Source organism: Perna viridis, chromosome 7, assembly GCF_037379345.1.
Source record: "Perna viridis isolate PV_CMFRI_1.1 ecotype Kerala chromosome 7, ASM3737934v1, whole genome shotgun sequence".
Classification (NCBI taxonomy): domain Eukaryota; kingdom Metazoa; phylum Mollusca; class Bivalvia; order Mytilida; family Mytilidae; genus Perna; species Perna viridis.
Window position 1 is genome coordinate 4390187 of NC_142451.1, and position 24594 is coordinate 4414780.

Genomic DNA, 24594 nt, shown 5'->3' on the forward strand with positions numbered 1-24594 from the left:
GAGTCTGTAATGTCCTTTATCTCAAGTTCTTTGGGGTAGATGCGATCGATGTATCGAAACTAGGATTGTTTAACGATTATACGTCATTTATATAAAGTAAACTTAGATTGAAGGATCTAGCTAAACGATGTTCTTTCTTTCGGATCAGATCAGCTATAAAGTCAGCCTCATAAGAATGAAGGAAAAAAATATGCCGACAATTTTGCCATATGGTTACGTTTTCTGTAACTCGTCAAAATATTTTTTCAAAGTAATTTCAATGTATACGTAACTTCACTGTACAGTCTTTTGTGATAATGAGAAACGAATGGAAATATAAAAACAAGCGCAGAATCTAACATTTTGTTTCGTTCCGTCAATTTTGCTTATACGTTTCTACTTTTATAGCGTCTGTTGGTTCTAATTTCTATCCTTTCTTCACCTCTTTTATCAATGACGTCAAGATCTCGAACGTGATCGATAACTACCAAACAGATGTCATGAAAATGTCTTCAAGAGAACAATCGCTCAAAATGTAGCAACTCAAAGCTAAAAGTAGTGCTTTGCCAAATGGCTTTCATATACATTCTTATAGGACTTCTACTTGTCCTTCCTGGGAATCTATTTAAGAGCGTCAATTCATACAGAACAGGTTTGTTTACGTTTTTGATTTTTGCTCTGCTGGTATGCATGTGTTTACATTATTTTTTTTATTGAAATAATGAAAACCTTGATATTATAGTAAACATAGTAGACACACCATGACATGGTCTATGCTGTTAGACACATAATATATTCTGCACAATATTCAGAGGTTGAACTTTCTGTTCAGTGCAGCACAATCCGTACTTTAGTATCAAAGCCCCCTTCAAAGAGGAGCCGCAATACTTGATTGCGTTCAACAGGTGCTGGTGCTCTGTATTATTTATTTAACATCCATCACCAATCATAGACTACATGTATAATTTTGTGTTATTGTTTTATTTTTTAAATGGCAGTGGCTCCTTGTCCACGCATTCTTGGATGGGGAGCCTCTTCTGGCTGATCATCCGCATATCCGGTTTTGATCGATAACATACATGTACAGAATTGTAACAGAAACACCCAATTTCTTAACAGAAATATTGTCGACCTTACCTGCAAATGTACTATTAATGAACTTTTAATTGGTTGGGAACTGTGTTCACATTTAATAAACTGGACAGTTTTCTATTTGTGTTATATACATGTATATTAATAGGCTGCATATTTGATAGTGGCAGCAAGACCCTGTACTTAAAAATGGACAGAATTTATGTTGGTCAGACACATACAAATGTAACAAGTCATAGAAATTATGATGTCTGGTGTCAAAGTCGATGCATCATCTTTACCAGATGTTTCAAAAATTTGAAATAAAATCATGGGCAAAAATGTGAATATCCCATGTGTTAAAAAGTACTTCAGTGCTGACGCATGGGATGTTCTTAGAATTTGAGTTTTTACAAAGAAGGACCAGTGTGAACGTACATGTTTCATATGTACTCAGGGACCACCATGGATCAAAATAAACACATGGCTCTCTCTCTGGTTGGACAAATTTGTATTGTGGCGCATGTCCTTTCGCACAGAAAATAAATTGCTAAAAAAGTATAAGGTTGGATGTGACATACCGTATTTAATAGCACAAGCTACAACATAGAAACCAACAATGGTATTTTTTGCTGTCTGTATTGTCTACTTTGTATTTCAGTTATTAAAGGTAAAGTTTTCCCTTCCCTAGGCTTGACCATAGGTCCATAGCTCTAGAGAAATGAAAACCACTGGTAGGTGTGGTCATTTTGTTGATACCATTAAACCACCTGCATTTAAGAAGTTCTTCATAATTTAACCACAAGAACTTTGACCGTAAAACGTCCGTTTCATCCGAATTTTAATCATATTGATTTTGCCAACGATGATAATTGTAAATTTGACAGATCAGAGATGTGTTTACACATGTTTCACTCCCTGACACATTAAACCCCCTTAAATTACCAATCAAAACATTGAAATTACCTTTAGAATAAACGCACGCGCTAATCATAGATTTATGACATGTATAGGTGATTCATAAACAAAGAGTAATTGGGAAATACAGTGCTGATTTGCAATGCATGATGCAAATTTTAATACATGGCGCAAGGAAAGTAACACATGGCGCAGCGCCATGCAAAAAGAGGCTGTGGAGAACCCTGATGTACTGTAAGAAGAATTTGCCTGATCAAGACTCACTAGCTTGTGATTGCTGTTTGGAATGGCAGCATTATGAGTTAAAAGTGCCAGACTGATTCATGTGCCCAAATAATCTTTCTGGATGTGCAAACTTTAGACTGACCTTTTTATCCCCAGTAGGGTTGTAATACATGTACATGTACACCATACATTTGTTGTACCTATTCTCATTGTATTTGTTTAAAATTGTCTTTCAAGTTTGTTAAATGTGTATTTTGTCTTAATTCTTTATCATTTTTAATTGATATTTGTTACAGTACATGTACATCAGATATGATTTAATAACTTTTATTGTATTTGTATCATTTTGTACATACATGTACATGTATTTGTATATTAAAATGAATTTCTTAAAATTTCCACTTTACTAAAGTACATTTAAATAAGGAGTAAAAGTTAAGAAATTCCAGATGGTAGCACAGGCCATGTTTTTGTTTAATATTTTCTATATGTTCTACTAAATTCTACCGAAAAATTTGGTAGTCCAGCTCAAAATCTAGTAACCATTGGCTACTGGGCGACTACTCATTTTTGTCCCTGCATAAATGATGCATTTCCGTCACAATTTCATGTGTTATTGACTCAAACTGGATGTGTGGACAGTTAGCCTGTAGATGCTCCCCTTGGTGGAATGCATGGACGAGCATCCATTGCCTCTTTTTAATTTGTGACCTTTTCTGATCATGTTTGCAAATAGAAATGTCTCAATGGATTCCAGATATGCTTGAGGACCCATTGTTTTACTTTCCTTGCCATGATTTTGGAATATTGTTTACTTCCCAAACATCATCATTCAGCAACCATCTAGAGATGTTCCATTTTGTTATCACATGGTTTTGCACTGATTGGGCTATATTTTTTTGCTAAAGATTACACATTATTTAATTTTTTTAGACAATGAAAGTACCCATTGTTGATTGTATACCCAGTTTGACAATGACCTGTGTAGTCATAGTGTGTAATTGTGTAGATAGAAATGTACTGGTACATATTTCTGTCAATTCAGCAGCCTGTTTTTTTTGTTTTGCTACATACAGTGATTGGGTTTAGAGGGGGAGCATTTGTCTTTTATCTCATTCCAGCTGAAAATGTCCCTTTAAATCATTGAATTCAAAAGTAAATTTTTCTAAGACTTTTAAAGAATGTCCCATTGAAAGTATCAAGATCATTCAAAATGGCTCATTCCCAAAATGTTAATCCCAATTACTGTACACACAATGTACATGTCCTTCAATGTTCTGGGCAGGATCTGAAGATAGAGGGACATAGGAGGAAGGCATTTTATTGCTGTACTTCATTTTACAGTCTCACAGATCTTCAGAAATTGTAAAATTGTTTGATTTAAATACACCTACAGAATACAATGTGTGTCTATTAGGTCTCTCAAAAGGCTTAGGTCTGAATGGTTGGGCACGTTGCCTCTATTTCTACCTAGTGAGGATATTGTACATGTTGATGTACATGTAAATAATCTGTAACATGTAATATGATTGTATAATGTACAGTACTTAACATTCTTTTAAAAGTTCATTACTTAATGAACTGTTTAATAAAAGTTCTAGATTGGGAAGCAAGCAGCTAATATTTGGTATTATGGCCAACAGTTTGATATGTTTTAATGTTGCTACATGGCTAAATGAACTTTGAACATAAATATATATATATGTTTACATTTACATGTATGTAACATTACAAATATAAGCTTCATGGACATGTACATGACTACATGTACATTTATTAATACATGTGTAGCTATATGTATCTATATACGTGTACATTGTATTCATGCATATTGATATAAATTGTGGGTTACATGTACACTAACATGTAGGTACAAATGTATGACTTGTTGAAAAATAAACCAGGTGACTAACAAGTTATCAGATTGTCAGACACCCTGGATCCATAGTTACTACATTGTTGTACATTTGTTAATAGCACTGTACTTTGGCACTGAATTGTTGGCAAAAGCCTGATAGGCTTGTAAAATTATCCAAATATTTATGCTTCATCATTTAAATGTACTTTTTGTAGCTCCAAGATAGTGTTTTAGTGCAATTTAAGTTGTTTTTTTTTTCACTGCATGCACAAATGTGCTTGTACTAAAGCCACAAGATAAAGGTAGACACAAAACCTTTGATGTTCATTTCAACACTACTATTAATTTAAGAGATTTAAGGGGAGTAAATTAAATTTTGTTTTTAAAAAGCCTTTAGCATTTTTTTGAGTAAATAGGGGAACAGTAAACCAGACATGATATTCTTCTACTTTAAACATGATAGAAGTAGAGTTCCACCTTTTCATATCCAGATTTAACTGTTATGTGTTTTTAACTGTATATTTAATTACATATACATTGTATGTATCATTGTACATTTGCTTCAGATTTCCTCAGTTTTTTTTCTCTTTTTGTTGTCAAGACAAAAAAATCTTCATGTAGCCTAGGGGATTTATTTTATTACAATCTATAATGCTTTAAAAATACATGTATACTTACAACAAAAAATGTAGTATACTGAGGCCATGTAGGCCCCATTTAATGCTGGTTTCCCCTTATCCTACCTTACTGGACTAAGCTCCTGACTTTGGGTAGATACATATAGGTAGGGAAAGAAATTGTTTCCTAAAATTCATGTCATAATGATCCAGTAAAAAAACATTATAAAAAAGTGAAAAAATATTTTTATTTTTACTCTCCCTGAAAAATTTTATTTTCAATTTTTTTCCAATTTAGGTCAATTTCTTTCAAATTGATTTCATTTTTCCGTAAAATGATAAAAAATAAAATTTGCCAGCCTGCCCCTAATTTTGAATAATGTTGGATGGAAATCTTGGAATTTGTTTTTATGATGGCCTATGGTAACCCATGAGTTTTTTTTTAAGGGGAGAGGTTTTTTTTTATTAAATTTTTTTGTATAAATTTCAAATTTAAAAAAACCTCAACTGTACTACATCAACATGCATGTATTTCACATGTTTATGATGAGACAATTCCATACAATTTTACCTGAACTTATGCTTGGTAAAACCACTTAAGACTTCCTCTGAGATTACCTGTAGTTCTATTATACAGCTATTTATGGCTACTGGTAGATATGCAGAAATTGTGTTACTGTAGTGACAAACCACTTTTCGTATAATTGCATTATATTGCTGTGCCCAAAGCTATTTATCACAGTTCCTCTGATGGAACTTCTATGTCATCACCAAAGACTTCAGATATTGATTGGGGCTTCAACATTTCAGTTAATAATGTGGGCGGTTTAAATAAACCATATCTACTCAATAATCCATTGGAAGAGTTAACTAAGAAGTGTTGTTGTTTCCATTTGAAGCTAGAAATGAACCATATTCAGGCTTACGCAAAAATACAAATAACATAAGAAAATAAAACATTTTGAATGATGGATTGAATGTGGTGTGTCCAACAACTTTACTAGTACTTCATTGTAGTTCATAGTTTATTCTATTTACATTTTTCAGTACATTTTCGTCAAGTTATTAAGATTATTTTTGTAAGAACAAAAACTGCACTCAGTATATACAGGTTAAGCTGTCTTACAAGCTGTTTTTGACTAGACTTCCTGTATCAATGCTGATTTAAGTTATTCATATTATAGTCAATAAAACTGGCTTCACTTAATTTGTAACATAGAGAGTTCATAATGTATCTGTGTATATTACAGATGCATATACACAGTGTTAGAAACTGATTTTTTTGCCCATCATAATTTTACATAGACAGCACTGTTCATGTTAAAGCAACTTGAGCCAATTTCATCATAGACCTGCTTGATTTTACATAGACTTCGTCTGTAGTTCTACTACTAATTTATTTCACTGTTTACAAGTACATGTTTATTGAAGAATTTGTAGTACACAATATTAATGACCAGTGTTCAAGTTTTTCTCCTCCATTTAACTTCAACTGTGTTTTTTTTTGTACACGTGTATCAATTAAGAAAAGGATTTATTTTACACGTTATCTCATAAAAAATCTCTTGAGTTCAAGTATTGATGTGTTTCTTGACAAAATGTTCGTGCACATGTAGTGGGAAGTATGTGTACATGTAGAATAACAGTAGTAAGAACTTTCAGTAACATCTACAACTTGTATTGTTCATGTACATGTATGGAACTTGTTGCTAAAAGAAATGAAAGAATAATCAAGGGAACCAAAATTCTAGCCGAAAGCAAAAGGATGTAATCCAGGGACAAAAACCAGTCATGGAAAACAGACAAACACAACAAAGAACATAAAATAACCAAAATAATACATACTAAGTAACAAAAATAAACTCTGACTCCAATGAACAGGGGATATTTACCAGTTGTGTCCAGATTTCTTGTGTCTAAGAAATGTACTATTCTAGAACAAAAATCAGTTGTTAAATTTTTCTTGGCTACTTTATTTATATTTTTAAAGTTGAAAAAAAATCACAATTTTTAACAATATGTGAAGACTGTCTTGTACTTGCTGCTTGCAGTATAGAACAATAGCAAGGCAAAACAAACAGTGTTATCTCCAAACCTCCCATTGATGGTTTCAGATGTGGTTATCATAAACAAGGTCTGTTGATTAATAGTTCTTGAATTTGTCAATTAATCAATCCCCATTCAATAAAACTGGCTTTTATCTCTAACAGAAACTGTTTTATCAAGAAATCTTTTTATGTTTAAAATTGACCAGATTCTCTTGTTTGTAGGACAAGATTGACGTCATATTTCAGAAATTGAAGGCTGTTTATCCTCATTATATTTAACTTTCAGTGCTGGGATTTCCTAAAAATACTGTTGCTTGTTTACCATCTGTTTGGTATGATAGCAACAGATTTTTATTCCCATTTGGTACATTTGTAGTATATTTCACTACATACATTGTACATGTATGTTACATGACTACATTCCATTATATGCAATGTAACTCAATAAAGAATTTCGGGGAATGTATGTAAATTTGTGCCATGTAACAAATCTATGTGCAAGTCGTATGGCTAGGTGCTATTATTCAGTACTTAATTTCAAATACATTGTAAATAGTGGTCATAATTAAAGGTCTAGCTGTTAATACATGTAACATTGTCCCCCCTAGAACATTCAGATAGCATCCTGGTAAACTAGAAAATTTTGATGTATAGTTTATAGTTTCTTTTGCTTTGAAATTATAGCATCACATTTGTAACATTATCTACAGGAAAATCAGTTTAGATAGTATCATAGCATTACATTACCATAATGCTAAATGGAACTGGGGAGAACACTGATAGAAGTATATGTGTGTACATGTGCATTGTACTTTACATGTATGTGTACATTTTTGGTAATGATAGAAATATACTACTGTATAAATTTTGAAGTAAAGACATTTTTTTGTTTGCAAGATAATAAATACTAAGATACTAAATGTAACAATATTACAAGTACAACCAAATCAGGCAAACTAAGTATATAAAACAATAGGTAAGTTAGATCTTCATCTTCAAGTAAAAGGACCGGTGTTAAATAGTCTCAAATGAAAGCCATGCATGGCCATGAACACCCATTCTCCAGAAAGGGAGAGATAAATATCAGTTTTAGGTCAACTATTTAAAAAAAATCAAGGATTGGTTTTCTTTTGGACAACTTAAAAAATCAGTGAATGTATTGTCTTTTTACTATAAAAAAAGTAGGGTCAGCTGGGAAAATTGAACACTGATTAATCCTACTATTTATGTACATGTAGCTACTGTCACAGTTATTTTCTTTATATACATGTACATGTAGGTGTGAATACAAAGAAAGTAACTATGATAGTATTCAGTAGCTACAGAAGGTTTATAAGAGTAAGGAAGGGATCAGTTTTGATTTTCTTGTACTAAACAAATGATCTTTTACTTCTGCATGTACATGTACATATGTATTTACATGTACATAATGTACATGTATAATAATTTATACATGTATGCACTTCTATAGAAACTTTTTTGTAGAATCTACAATTTATACATGTACTATATTTGTAAAAAAAAAGTTCTTGTAAAATTCAAAAGATGTATGTCAAGGATACATATATATAACACATTTGTGTTACTTATTCTGATTGATGCTTCAGTGCTTTCTAATTAAGTCTGATATTAAATTCATTGAACCATATTGAAGTGATTTGTCTACATAGAATTGAAAGTCTTCATTTTACATTTCTTGCACATAAGTCTTCAGACTGAATTACTGCTTTTGTCCTTTAAGCTAAATTTAGCTATGAAAGAACTTTTTCTATAAGTTTTCCATGCGAAAATTTCTCTTTCATGGTATTCAGTCAATGGTATTATTGGAATGGTATTCAGTCAATGATATTATTGGAAATTTGATTTAGAAACAGAAATATGTGTTCACAAAGAAGCTCTTTCTAATCAATACACATCTGAAGTAATTAATGGTTATTTTACAAGTAAGGATCCATATTTAGGTGTAATTAATAGGAAAAAGTTATATACAGTTTTATGAACATTTACACATTGATTTGGTTGCTTAAGAAGTATTAGTTATGGATGTCAGATTTATAGTCACGTCTGTATAAGTGTGATCTCTCTCTTCGTCAGATTTATAGTCAGGTCTCTAGAAGTGTGATCTCTCTCTTCTTACTTGGTTTGGAATTACTTTATAACAACTTTATAACAGCATATTATATAGATATTAACACTTCAGGTGTCAACCCTTTACTTTATTAATCAAGGTACATTTATCAGTTTGTTTTTGCTAATCATCTAAACATACCATGTGGCGTGGAAGTGAAGAAATTAAGAGTGCTCAGACTAGCAGTTTGTGTAATCTTCTAAACTTACCATGTGGCATGGAAGTGAAGAAATTAAGAGTGCTCAGACTAGCAGTTTGGGTAATCTTCTAAACTTACCATGTGGCATGGAAGTGAAGAAATTAAGAGTGCTCAGACTAGCAGTTTGGGTAATCTATGAAAACATTAAATACCAGATCTATAGATGTGTATTTTTTATACAACTTCATTCCATTTCTTTCTTCCATAATCAGTGCTTAAATGGATTTTCTATAAATGTTACATTAGACTTGTACTTTAATAACTGAAGTTGTGTATTGACCATGTCCTTCAGTAGATCTAACTAAGGTCATTATTTCATGACTTGTACTTTAATAACTGAAGTTGTGTATTGACCATGTCCTTCAGTAGATCTAACTAAGGTCATTATTTCATGACTTGTACTGTAGTAACTGAAGTTGTGTATTGACCATGTCCTTCAGTAGATCTAACTAAGGTCATTATTTCATGACTTGTACTTTAATAACTGAAGTTGTGTATTGACCATGTCCTTCAGTAGATCTAACTAAGGTCATTATTTCATGACTTGTACTGTAGTAACTGAAGTTGTGTATTGACCGTGTCCTTCAGTAGATCTAACTAAGGTCATTTTTCATGACTTGTACTTTAATAACTGAAGTTGTGTATTGACCGTGTCCTTCAGTAGATCTAACTAAGGCCATTATTTCATGACTTGTACTGTAGTAACTGAAGTTTGTATTGACCATGTCCTTCAGTAGATCTAACTAAGGCCATTATTTCATGACTTGTACTTTAATAACTGAAGTTGTGTATTGACCGTGTCCTTCAGTAGATCTAACTAAGGTCATTATTTCATGACTTGTACTGTAGTAACTGAAGTTGTGTATTGACCATGTCCTTCAGTAGATCTAACTAAGGCCATTATTTTATGACTTGTACTGTAGTAACTGAAGTTGTGTATTGACCATGTCCTGCAGTAGATCTAACTAAGGCCATTATTTCATGACTTGTACTTTAATAACTGAAGTTGTGTATTGACCATGTCCTTCAGTAGATCTAACTAAGGTCATTATTTCATGACTTGTACTTTAATAACTGAAGTTGTGTATTGACCATGTCCTTCAGTAGATCTAACTAAGGTCATTATTTCATGACTTGTACTGTAGTAACTGAAGTTGTGTATTGACCATGTCCTGCAGTAGATCTAACTAAGGCCATTATTTCATGACTTGTACTGTAGTAACTGAAGTTGTGTATTGACCATGTCCTTCAGTAGATCTAACTAAGGTCATTATTTCATGACTTGTACTGTAGTAACTGAAGTTGTGTATTGACCATGTCCTTCAGTAGATCTAACTAAGGTCATTATTTCATGACTTGTACTGTAGTAACTGAAGTTGTGTATTGACCATGTCCTTCAGTAGATCTAACTAAGGTCATTATTTCATGACTAGTACTGTAGTAACTGAAGTTGTGTATTGACCATGTCCCTCAGTAGATCTAACTAAGGCCATTATTTCATGACTTGTACTGTAGTAACTGAAGTTGTGTATTGACCATGTCCCTCAGTAGATCAAACTAAGGCCATTATTTCATCCTCTGAGATTTGTCTTTAGTGACTGTCTGAACAAATGTACATTTTGTGTGATCTGTTCCTAGCTCCATTCTAAAGCTTGGTTATATTCTAACAAATAGAAAACTACTTATCAATGTCTAGGTTTGATAGAAAATTTCCTTAATGGCTTTGATTTATCTCATCAACCATAACGAGGCTTCATTCAATTGTAGAAATGAAGATTTATGTTTTCTTTATAGTGGAAAAGATCATTGATTTCCAAATGACAGAAGTCTATTTCCGTAGGACTACCAATTTTGATGTTCAGTCATTGTAAATCATGTGTGTGACATTTTAGTATATAGAATCTAACATTTAAAAGATTGTGTTGGTATGTATCAGGTATTTTATTGTTGTGCAATTCTTTCTCTTGGCATTCTCAGATCTTCTGTTGTTTTTCCATGCATGTATGCCACAAGACTCTAAGAATGGTTTTAAGATACATCAAGTCAGAAAAGGAGTGGTTGTGAAGTGTATTGGTTTCCAGACAATAACTTGAGCATAAGTATATGGGTCTTTTCTAATATTTAATCTTATTTTCAAACTAAAATCTTGTGTTCAGTTTTATACAACTATTCAATGGCTGAATACTGGTACCATTTTTTTTTCACGAAGAAATTGATACAAATTTATGCATTTTATAATTCCCTGAAAATAGTTCATTTCTATATAGCTATGTTTTAGGATTAACTTTTTAACAATTTATGTGATATAGCCTATTCTTGAACAGTTTATAATGGATAGTAACATGAGTGTAATGTTTTATACGCAGGCATGATTGTTTTAGTTAGTTACAGGAGCAAACTAAGTTGTGAAATTACAAGCAAAACCATCCGATTAATTGAATTTCTATTTGATTCCAATCTTAACTTGATCTCTAACCAAAATGTTAATTACTTTGGGATTACTTGAATGGTGGACTGTAGTCAAAATTGATGTTATGACATCACAGTACCATGTTTTTTTTATAATAACATTAATGTTGCACAAAAAGAAAAAAAACTTACAGATGGCTTATTATAAATCAAATTTAATTAGTTTCTGTCCAATAACATAGGGAGGAGTTTTCTTTGGAAAATGGGGTGGCTAGATCACTACTATTTACATATACAGTAGTAATGTTGGCTTTGAATGTTTTAGTTACTGTATGATAAGAGTTTACTTGATGGATGTTCATTTCCCTATGGTATTACTACACACTACCATAGATAAAGATCAATAAACCTGATCACAGAGAATTTTATGTATATATATTCTAATATGACATTTATGATTTCCTTATTAGGGCACAAGGGGGAATGAAAATCATTGCTAATTATCTCACTTTTATATTGATGAGATACATATTTCATTTTTGTTTATATGTAACTATCCTTTATATTTCTATTTGATAACCATCACCTACAGTTCTTGTCAAATGTTATAGAGCTCATTGTAACATTGCTAAATGGATTTCTAAGACATTTAAAATACATGTATGTTCTTTAATTTACTGCATTAAACAGAATGTAATTATAGTTGCAAAATTGGTTGAAGAAAACCTTTTAGTTTGGTAAGCAGGAATTTATTATAACAGATCTTTAAATATTTATTTAGTTACTTACACGTATAGTATCAGTCAACAGTTCTATCTAGATATCAGTATTGAGTATACACATGTATGTAGCCGAAGACAAGTCTATTATTATTGCTGAAATGCATGTTATTCTACACGACAAGTGTTTTACTATTGCTGAAACATGTACTTTTTTTATTCTGCATGTACATGTATACCAGCTTTAGTAGTTCATGACTAGAATCATAAATAAAATTTCTATTTCTATTTCAGAAGATGAATATGCAGAATTAATGAGAAAACTGCGTTTCCTAGCACGGAAAGATTCCTGGCCCCAATATGAGCAAAGGCGTGTGAAATCCTGTAAGAACCCTTTGCTTAGATGTATTGACCTATATTTATGAATATAGTACTTTTTTGTGCTGTTTTAACACTGCAAACAGAATCTAAATAATGTTCTATTGTACAATAATTTTTGATAAACAGAATTACAAAAACTAGTGAGCAAAAAATTCCCTTGACAGTGTTAATCAGCAATATTGATATTGTATCATAGCTGTATATATAAATGTAAAGGGGAATTAAAATGAGTAATAACCTATTTTCAATAACTGCTACTGATTAAATTCAGTCAAAGACCTGATTTTTCAATAAACAGGATTGTATCAGGTGACATTGATTTTGATGCTTCAGTTCAAACAAAGGAAGATCATTATCCTGGAAAGTTGATGTCATGTACTGGTGGCTGTTGACCCATATCTTTATATTCCAGTTCATGTCATTATTACAATTAGTATTATCCATGCTTTGATGGTTGATTCCAAGTATGATAACAATTATATTGGTATGAACTGTTTGTAGAGAATTTAATATTATTGAGATTGACCAGGAAGATTGACTGTTACATGAGTGAACACAATAACAACAATATAATATAATTCAACAGAGAAATTGATAAAAAGTACAAAGTGTCACTGACCCTTTTTATATGTCTGTCAAAGACGGGACATATTATGGTATACTGTTGTCCGTCTGTCATCCACACTTCTGACAATAACTCAAAAACGCTTTCACCAACTTTTATGAAACTTTGTTGAATTGTTCATATCTATTGACGTAAGTTCCCTTTCAATTTTTATAAATTTCAGATTTTTCGTTTCCATGTTATGAATTTATTTCCTTAAAAAGGGGGAGGGGTTTCAAGATTTTGGATAATAACTCAAAAACTCTTTCACCAACTTTTATGAAACTTTGGTGAATTATTCATGTCTATGGACATAAGTTCCCTTTCAATTTTTATAAATTTCAAATTTTTCATTTCCATGTTATGAATTTTTATACTTATCAAAGGGAGATTTTCAAGTTTTTGCACAATTACTCAAAAACACTTTCACTAACTTTTATGAAACTTTGGTGAATTATTCATATCTATTGAAGTAAGCTCCCTTCTGATTTGAATAAATATCAAATTTTAAGTTTCTGTGTTATGAAGTTTTACTTTTTTAAAAAGGCTGGAAATGGCCAAGGAAATTTTATTAGTTAAAAAATCTTTAAAACAGACCATTTGTTATGATGATCGACTAATAAATATAAAAGGTACTTGGTAACCTTGTCAGAAAAGTGTGTTTTAAACAAGATAGAAATGTATGGGTGAAAAATCAAGACAACAAACTTAGTTAAATTTGAGGTAGCCTTGATAGTGTCAAATTTTTTGTGCATTTTTTATTTACTTTTTTTAGGGGGGAGGGTATTCACAGTATTTCTAGTTGATCATATAAATTCATTAAAAGCATAAAGACAAGTTAAAAGGGCAGTGGACATATCATGCGCTTAAAGTGAGGCTTTTTATTTTTTCACGTTTTAATAAAAAACAATATTGAACACTCAATAGTGGAATATTTTTTATTCTGCAGTAAAATTAATTGAGCACAAAAGCCTTGAAATTTGACATAAACCATTAAGTTAGTGTTTCTATCATGAGGTTATGATAGAATGAGGAAGCATGCCATTGCTTTCAGCTAAGACATTATGTGTAGGTCTACAATAGTTTATAATAGGACCTGTACAAATAATCGCCTATGAAATCAATGTGATATTTGTTGACCTACATTTAACTACAGTCCATTAAAAAAAAATAAGTAAGCTAAGATGTAATTATAGTGCATTAGAAGTCTGTTTTTCAAGGATTGTATTTAAATTTTATAGATTTTTTTTCTAATTACAGTAAGTTCAAAATGGCAAGAAGTTATAGGTAATGATAAGAGAATAGAAAAAGATGTCCTTGATGATGATGATGAGGCTGATGTGAAACTTGAAGCAAAAGCTGAGGATGATACTACGGTACAAGATCCTAAAACTACCAAGGCACAGACTAATGCTCCACCCCCTAATCCTCTACCTCAGGTTCAAAACAAAAACAATGATGCTGGCAGTAGTTTCATCAGTGGCACTGATGCTGTCTTTGTTGGTAAGTAATTCAAGAAGAGAGCTAGACTTAGCCTGTTCCTTTCAATTCTGTTTTATATTTCAGAAAACATTGTATTTGTTATCTTTAAATCAAAGTGCATGAAAAAAGATGTGATGTGTTTGTAAAAGTGTGTTGTGAAATTTCTCAAGATTAGTTGGCAATATTTTTTGTCAAGGTCTAGATTTTTAAGAGTTGGGGCATTTGTCATTCCTTCTTTATACCCTTCAAATATATGTACAATGAATACAAGTCAAATTATTGATTTATTTTTTCTGAACGTAAAACATGCCCATATCTTAGATGTAAACAGTGTAGTTCTTACTTATGTTGTACATAATTTCTTGTGATTAATGCTTATATCTTTCATTGACAGCCATTGTTGCTGCATGCAGTTTAGCAGGATTTGTTGGCCTTATCATAGCTGGTGTCTGTTGGTACAAGTAAGTCATAAATATTGGACGTCTTAGTAAGAATTATTTTTGTGTTATATCAGAAAAAAATTATAATTGTGATCAACGCTGTGTATGTTATGTTATAAAATATGAGGAATTAAGAGTACAGGAGTATATGTATATGTATATTCATTACTATTGTAAATTGTTTTATTACTATGAACACTTAAAGCTCAAGTTCTCATTTTTTTTCCATAAGTCCAACATTTATGTTTGCAAGTTAAAATAAATAGTTTGAACTGGGATAATTTTATTGTGTCGAAGCACGTTTAAGTATTTAAGCGTAAATAAATTTAGAAGTCTGGTGATACAATCAAATCTGAATCAGGCATATTGAAAATCCAAGGGGGGCACTTTTGAAAAAGGGTAGAAAAATGTGTACCAGTATGATTTTATGTCATTTTGATACAAATTGACACCAACAGTCATAACAGATTCTAACTATTTGTTTGTTCCTTCATTTCCTCTAATGACTTTTCAGACATAGATCACTTTTATAAGATCCTTTTCTAATTCTCAGTTGTCATTTGACAACAAGCCATTCCTTATTTCAACATGATAATAGTGAGAAGCACTCAGATCTATCAGGTGGTCTCTCTTGGGGCTTAGGCTATTGTCAGGAGTGGACATTCAAATCACTTTTGATGGTGAAATTTCATTAGCGTGGGTTGAAAGTCACAATTCTTATTGCATTCAAAGGCATGGTCTCAGGAAAATATTTCCTTTAATGGCAAGGACTTGAAGTTAATTGATTAATGAGAAAGCATTTGACCTGAAGATACTTTATAAGTGTTCCATACATATGGTTTCTGGAAACATTAAGAATTTATTTCATGCATTGACAATAGGAACAAAATGGAAAGAAAAAATGTTAAACATTTTTGTCATTTGATTGAATATTTACTTCACTTTTGTTTAGAACATTTCATGTGTTATCAAAATGATTTAGTTCTGGATTAATAGAACAGCTTTTTATATGAATAAAGGATTATTATTTTTTTTTTAACTGATAACTTAGAAATCCCTTCCACTCATATTTGAATGATATTCAAATACTGTGGTTATTTCTAACTAATTGTAAAATTGTTATTTTTGTAATTATTGTGAAAGTGGTCAAATGTTGGTTAACATGTATTTTATCATCATTATCACCTGGACAGGTGTACCAATATACATGTACATGCCAATGTAGACAACTTCTACTGATAATACTGATGAATTATTTTACTGAATTGATCAGAGGATTATCTTTCACTGATAAATTGCCAAAATTGTTGCTGTGTTTGATGTAGAAATACATGAATACTGAAAATATTGGCATGGTAGAAATAAAGCTTGATTACAGTTTACATGACTCTCAGTCATGGCATGGACTTAATTTATTTACAATATTCTTTTGTAAATTTGGATCCATGATAAAATTTGTCCTGTATGTCATGGTCTAGATAATGCCATATTATATGTCATGACAATAATTAAATTTAAATCCACCTACACTGTAGACTATCTTCACTGTATCAATATTGTATTATCTATACATTGCAGATCCTCTGACATGGCATTTAAATTATTTAAGTTTACATGTACTTATGCCTGTATAATGTTTCATATAAATAAAGATTTGATTAAATGAAGATTTTTAAGCACAGATTTTGCACAGAAAGTAGAGTTTGAGAATGAGAGAACAAGTTAAATTCAATATTTTTATACAAAATAAAATTCTAAAATGAAATGTACATGAAGGGTATAGTTGTTGGAAGTAGAAGGACTTCTAGTTGAACACAACGCTTAAGACTGAGAAGTTCTGAGCAACTCCCTTTAAATGAGCATATGAAAACTTAAAAATCATTGACTAAAAAACTTCTCTTCTGTCCTGGCATAAATTGATCAAAAAACTTCTCTTCTGCCCTGGCCTAAATTGATCTTAAATTTGTCATCTGTCCCGGCTTAAATTAATCTAAAACTTCTCATCTGTCTTGGCCTAAATGCATCTAAAACTTCTCATCTGTCCTGCTTAAATTGGTCTGAAAACTTCTCTTCTGTCCAGGCCTAAATTGGTCTAAAACTTCTCATCTGTCCTGGCTTTAATTGATCTTAAATTTGTCATCTGTCCTGTCCTAAATTGATATTAAACTTCTCGTCTGTCTTGGCCTAAATGGATCTAAAACTTCTTGTCTGTCCTGGCCTAGATTGATTTGAAAACTCCTCTTCTGTCCTGGCCTAAATTGATCTAACAATAAAGGGAGATTTGTCATAAATTTCAACACCTTCTCTTACATACAATTAGTCTGAGATGTTTGTAAATCTTTATTTCGTAGTCATGATGTAATGGTAATTTTCCTGACTTGGTAAATTGAATTTACAAGTTCATTACATCTGATCATGTTTAATTACTTATCTGTCATGATGTCTTATTAAATAAAGTCAGTGTTAAGTTATTAGGTTCTGAAGTTATAGTTAATAAATTTCACATTATGTAGTCTAATGATGAAATTTTCTATTAAAAAAATGAAGAGGTTTAGGTCATAGTGAGAAGGCCATAAACTAATATGGCAAATTTACATTTTCAATTTAATGTCAAGGTCTTAGTGATAAGTCATTCATCCTTCAAGTGAATAAAAACAGTAAGCAAGATTTCCACATAGTTTTAACATTTTATTTTCAAAGTAAGTTTGCCCAGTTATTGGACAAATCTTAGGAATCACACATCGTTTGTTGGTAACTCATTTTTCCTAGTTTTCATGTGCCTGACAAACCATGAAGTTTGGTTCCTAAGGAAAAGAAAATTTCACATTCATTTGTTTGAAAAAAACTATTATTTCAGAGAATTAAAGAATCTACAAATTGACATCCTTTAAATCACAAAAATTTATACCCACAAATGAAGTATGTACATGGTAGTCAATGTTTATTGCTAACAAACTCAGTATAATAATAATAATATTTTTTGTTAGTGTAAAAAAGGGCCTTTGATAATTCTAGGCTTTGTTACAAATTTTTTTTCTCCTATTTAACCTGATTTTCATCCTTTCAAAATTATTTGAAAAATACTGTTTGTTTATTTTATATGTACTTGTAGAAGTGAATTTAAAGTGTCTTGTTTTCATTGTAGATTAAATAAAAACATAAAAGCTGCCAGTGAGGTAGATTATCCTGCTTATGGTGTGACTGGTCCAACTAAGGAGAGAATGGGGTCCGGTCCAGGGGATAGGAAGTTGGCTCAGAGTGCTCAGATGTATCATTATCAACATCAAAAACAACAAATGATTGCCATGGAAAAGTATGTTTTTTAATTTCATTTTCAAAATTGTCTTTGCTAACTTTAAAAGTGGATATCATTGCTTCTCCACCAAGGATGGGGTATGAAGGGTTAAGAGTGGTGACTGGTTGGCTGGAAGTCAAGCTAATGTATCCGAGTTTGTTGGCATGCTTACCTGCAGGCTGTTGCTTCAAAGAGTTAGCACAGTAAAGATCTGGCTTATCCTGTCTGACAATTACAAAGCAGATTGGTCAAAGGTTCTTTTCCTGAAATGCATGATATCTGCCATGGTTGTTAAACCTACCGGTAATCAATCAATTTAACTGTTTTTTTTAAGTTACTGTTATTGACTTTGAAATGTGTATGTATCTCAATTACTACTTTCGGTTGAAAAATCTGTCATTATTAAAAAAATAAAAATAGTAAAATTGTTGATCAGGATAAACTAATTATTGTTGAACTGATGATACCATTAATGCATTGATTTTTGGATGAAATGGTTTCTCATTAGGTGTGAACAGGTGATCAATGTCCATATGATATCAAAGTTGTTTTATTCTATAACCAGTTATAAGTGCCAGGGAGTGGTTTTCATGTAATGGAGCTTGATTAAGGCTACTTAACAGTTTGGCACATTGTCTGACTCTATAATAATAGTGTTATCCTTTTTCAAATGAACATGTGATTTAAACACTAGTTGTTAGAATATGTAGACGTTTGAAGTGAAGAAAGCATTATCAGTTGTTCATTGAAGTTGTGTTGGATTTGGAACAACTGATTTAAGGCATGAAATATTGTTTTAGAAGAAGGAACACAACAAATGCCCCAGGGAATAACCTAAATTTATACAAAATAGTAAATACATTCAGAGATCACCGAAAGGTCTTCTACAAGTGTTAACGTCTCTGTAGGTTCTGAAAGGGGCCAACAACAAAAGTAATAAAATCCATAGTAACAGAGAGATTAACCTTTTTCAAAATAAACTGATAATTTGAATAACGACACAGACACATTAATGACCAATATCTCCACACTGTAGACCCACACATGACTGTCGTGGGGCTAAACTAGCTTTATAAGGCCTTTTATGTAAAAAAATTATCCGAAACAACAAACAAACACACCATAAAATTCGCTCAGTAATACATCCAATTCTCTCCATGGAATATCTCAACATACAACATAGAGACTGATTGTTACACAAGTAAATAATATAATAGGATAGAATTCAGTGTGAGGTACCTTTGTTTTTTACAAGAAAAAATAATGTATTAGTATGAAAAGAGCTTATTTCCATTGATTCATCGTGCTATTATTGTAGACTTTGCTACTTATTGTTATTTCTTAACAGCAGTACTTAGTGTAGGTTTTTTACATTACTTTCAAAGTTTATACATGTACCTACAATCTATAGAGAGAAAGAAAAGCTTCAAGCAGACTATTTTCTTTAAACTTTGCTGACGTTTTCTTCAGCCAGACATTATTTATATTTTCAGGGCTAATGGTGAGATGAAACATGATGCATCCGAAGATGAATCTGAAGAGGAAAATGAAGAAGGAGATTATACAGTGTATGAGTGTCCTGGTCTTGCTCCAGTGAGTAATAGAAAGCATACATAAGCTGTATAAAATTTTACATTTATGAAATATTAAGATATTCTGCTAACTGTCAATATTTTGATAATAACTGTGATAACTGTTATGGTTTTCCATTCAAATTTAGATATAAACTTCAATGGGACCAGGAACAGCTCAGGAATAGTGAAATAATCATTTGTTTTCAGTAGAAATATATGCTACAGCTACAATACTAATCTTTTTTTGACAGATAAATTTTTGTATACTGTTGTTGGGTGTCTACTTCTGTTAACACATCATAACAATCATGGTAGAGATTTTAATATTTTTAATGCTAAGATGGGTTGTTTTGATGAAAGGATGCATTCTTTCCCTTTTCAAGGTTTTTTAATATTCAGGGTCAGTGTATAATGACTTTAAACATAATAAAAATTGTCAGATTTTTTATATTGAATACATGATCATTTGCATATGTTTTTTTAGATCTAGAACACATAAGTATTGTATTGTTTACTAGCTATAATTGTTTCTGTTCTTTCAGACTGGTGAAATGGAAGTGAGAAATCCACTTTTTAATGAAGAAACTCCAGTTTCTAAAGGACCAGGAGAAGACAAGAAAGACACTGAGTAAACTGGTGGTGATGGGGAGTTGTGGTAGAACTGTGTAGAATGCAGTTTACTTCTTTCTTTTTCTAGAAGAACTTTTTCAGTTTTTATGTTGTTGTTTTTGTTGACTTTTAAAAGTGCTCTGTGATTTTGCATTGTTTTGTTTTACATCTCAATATTTAAATTATTGTTCCTAATGTAAAGATGAATAGGTAATTCTAAAGAATGGGAGATGGCATCTAAGTAATTTATTTTTAAAATTAAAAAACATTGTTAAGTTTTGGTAATCATGCATGTATTGATAAGGTGTTTCAATATGAAATGGAAGCTGGTCTTCCTCCTTTCACTTGTTTTCAACCTTCGGGGGTTGACACATTCCTAGTTTTGCTTTTACTAGTAACTAAAACATTCCTATCCGTTTTTTTTTATATATCTAATATGGTTTTTCTGTTACGAAAGTGACAAGAAGTTGAACATTACTAATTATCTTTTATGGAGTGACTTTAAAGAATTAAACATTCTGTGTTTTCCATGTGCGTTTTTGTAAAGGTAGAAATCCTTGATAAATTGATCTCAAAAACTGAGAGAAATCCGACTTAATAGGTTTTTATTCTTAACATTGCTTTTCTCTCTTTAATAATTAAGTGTGTGACATAAAGTATTTACGCAAGACAATGTTTGTGCATTCCATGATTTTGTTATCATTGAAAAGATTGGTAAAGACTAAATCCTATACTCATAGAGACACTTCCTTTAGCATACCAGTGAAATGTTGCTTTATTATTTATACCAATCAAATCAGAAAAAAAGTAATTTTTATGGTTTTGTTTTATCATTATATTTTTCTCGATTTTATATATGTTTTTATTGACTTTTCTTTTGGACTTGAAACTTTTGCATTAAATTTCAGGAAAACTATAACTTGGTAGGAATTCTAATCACTTATACAAATCATGATAATGTAGTTACATCTGTCTTATGTTACCTTCCATAAGAGACCAAAATCACCAGTGTTCTTTATATACAGGTGAAATATACATAGAATGCATTACATAAGTTTATTTTAATCATAGTCTTTTAGGTGATCCCTGAAACAAGTTTGACTGTATTATCATTGATAATTAAAATATAATTTGTACTTTATCGTGGAGGGATAATATCTTGTGTATACTCATTTTCTCAGCTATTTACATTGTATATGATAATTTGTTCCATTTATTTTGCCAAAAGAATTTCAAGGTTGTTTTTTTTTATAGTTGACATGTGCAATCTCTGTGTTAAGAAATCTAAGTTGTTCACATCCGGTTATATTTTGTATTGTCAAAACTCCGAATTTGATAACTGTCTTGTGTTAAATGCTTGTATTAAATGACAATACCTTTAGATTATTCATATTTGATCTATATTTAGAAATAAAATTTACTCCATTTTTATGTATACATGGAGTAGGTGTATTAGTAATGAGATCAGGATGAATAGTCTCTTGAATTTATCATGGTATTTATATCTGAGAAATTCTGTAGGATTGTTAGACTACAATCATTTCAAATTCTAACTTAAATTTGTTTTTGGTGGACAGTTCTTGTGTTGTGATTATTCCAAATTTATAATGATTGTTTTAACAGTGAATTATGTGGTTGTGGGAACACTGTCAAATTAGTATTTGACATATTAAAGCAAGGCCCTTAAATTCCATAGAAAACCATTTTGATCTCTTGTTTAGTTTCTTTTATTCCCATGTTGAGCTTAAACTTGATAGTTAAAACAAGTAATACCTAATGACGGGAAATTTTTGTTACAATCTTATCTTCGCATTATTTCTAAGTTACTGAGAAATTGCACAAATTTAAGTCATTAAATATAATTTCCATTTATTTTTACAGTAAGTAGCTCGAATTTTATAACCAGTTCTCCAATTACCATTATGGACCACAAAAATTTTGTTCTAAGAAAATTACCAGTCATATGGTATATCATGGCATTCTTTTTGTCATTGTGGAATCTAGGTATTAAACAGATGATCGAAGTGGTGATTATTTACAGGGTCAGGCCAACATTTTGGACAATTTTATTTCATTCCATAATAGATTACAGTGTTCATTTAGTGCAATATGTAGACTATTATCATTAAATTATTGGCATTTGTTACTCTGTCAATACTTTTCTTTGGGATTTTACTAACACAATATACATGGTTGGTACCAGACTTATGCATGCAAAAAGGTAGTCAGTAATTCAAACAATTTATTTTATACTTTTATGTTTGTCTCTACTGCAGTATGTTAACATTCAGGTTAAAATATTAACTATAATGATGTCTTTTCAAGTTGAATGGGTAAAAGGAATAAAGGAAGTAAAATAGACACATGTAAAGTGTATGGAAGTAATGTATAGGCATTGGATATTGTGTTGGTAAAATCCCTGTGTAATGCAGACAAGTTAGGCTGCATTGTAGGATATTGTTGGTAAAATCCCAGAGTTGGTAATGCTACATAAGAAATGCAGAAAAGCATTGTAGGGATATCCTGTAGTAGACAAAAAAAATCATTATCATTAACCCTCAAAATATTATTACAAGGAGAATCATCTATTCCTGTAATTTTCTAGGTTGCTTATTGTCTACATAAATAAACATCAATTTAATAAAAAAAAAAATAGAACCTCAGTACCTATTTTTTGCAAGTATGCATGTATTTTCAAACTGTATTGCATTTTCAACTATTGAATTCGCAGTAAGGTGAAATTCAAGTTTGGAAAAAAACAAACAAAACAAGAACAAAAAAAACTAGAACTCTACACTTCTACTTTTTCATTACTAGTTACACATTGAAATTCGAATTTTGTTTTTCTAATTTAATTTGCAGTCTTCAAAGGTAATGCTGCAATGACTTTGTCCCCTACTTTTCTTTAGACCAGAATATATAGAAAATGATTGCCAAGAATGTGAATTTTTAAGGCAGCTGACTACTTATATACCTGGTATTCTCCTTGTTATAATGTTTATATTGTTGTTACAATCTTCATGTCACACAAAAGTTTTGTTTCATCTGTATCTAATAGGGCTTTGATTATTATATGTCACAAATTAGCTTTATAGATGGTGTTTTAGCAATTCAATTCCAAGCTTTACTATGCTATAATACATGTAAAATTATCATGTAAATGATTTTTTTTTTAAATTGAGACGAGAACTCTTCTGTAAACTTTTTTTTAGTTTTTTTTTTTACTCTACTTGGCTTTGTAAGTCTAAACTAAGCAGGTCACTTTTATTTTTACAGGGAAGTAAATGTTTGGTCTTTGTTATTTACACTAAGTTGTATTATTTATCCACTTTTGGACATTTACACATGTTTTGGATACTTAGGTTTATAAATTTGTATATTTATATTGGAAACAAAACTTTCTCCAGCAGGACAGATTATTTGCTGTATACGGCAAGAGACTCATGAAATAAAACTTTCTCCAGCAGGACAGATTATCTGCTGTATATGGCAAGAGACTTATGAAATAAAACTTTTGTCCATTACTGTTTCTTATTTCTTGATACATGCTTTAAACTTTTGTTGGTGGGGGGGGGGAACATACAACTTGAGACATCACCCAGTGGACAATACATGTAAACATCAAGGTATATTTGTTGTTTACTATGTCCTTCTATTCACTTTAACACCACCCTATATTGCATTCACCTTGTCTGCCTATTACAGTTTTTCTGTAACAGATTTCACAGCTTCTTATGTTGCTATGAAATTAGTCATCACAAAAAAAGTTTAATGGTTGTCATCATGAAATCATGGATTGTTATAGTGTATACACCTGCATTAGCACTGTATCATATTTTTTCTTTCCTCTTTCTTCTATTTGGAAATTACATTGTATTAGCAACTATGCAAGTGTTTCTAGAAAAGCAGAGGGTGTTTACCCTACCAGTGCACCTGGTCCATGCTCCCAGTTTTAAGTGGCATTGTGGGTTGCTCATTTGTTGTTTTTTTTTATGTGTTACTTTGGTTATTACCTGTTTTATATTCCCTGCCTATTTT

General features: G+C 31.2%; 1 protein-coding gene across 1 annotated transcript; it reads left to right on the plus strand.

The window, feature by feature from the left end:
* Positions 1-431: 431 nt before the first annotated feature.
* Positions 432-24080, plus strand: LOC148611029 (uncharacterized). Its single transcript, XM_088591080.1, has 7 exons — positions 432-631; positions 12466-12555; positions 14417-14659; positions 15033-15099; positions 18224-18391; positions 19867-19966; positions 20490-24080. Exons 1-7 carry the CDS (start codon positions 550-552, stop codon positions 20577-20579), a joined length of 840 nt encoding a protein of 279 aa, XP_088447206.1. The 5' UTR covers positions 432-549; the 3' UTR covers positions 20580-24080.
* The last annotated feature ends 514 nt before the right edge of the window (positions 24081-24594 follow it).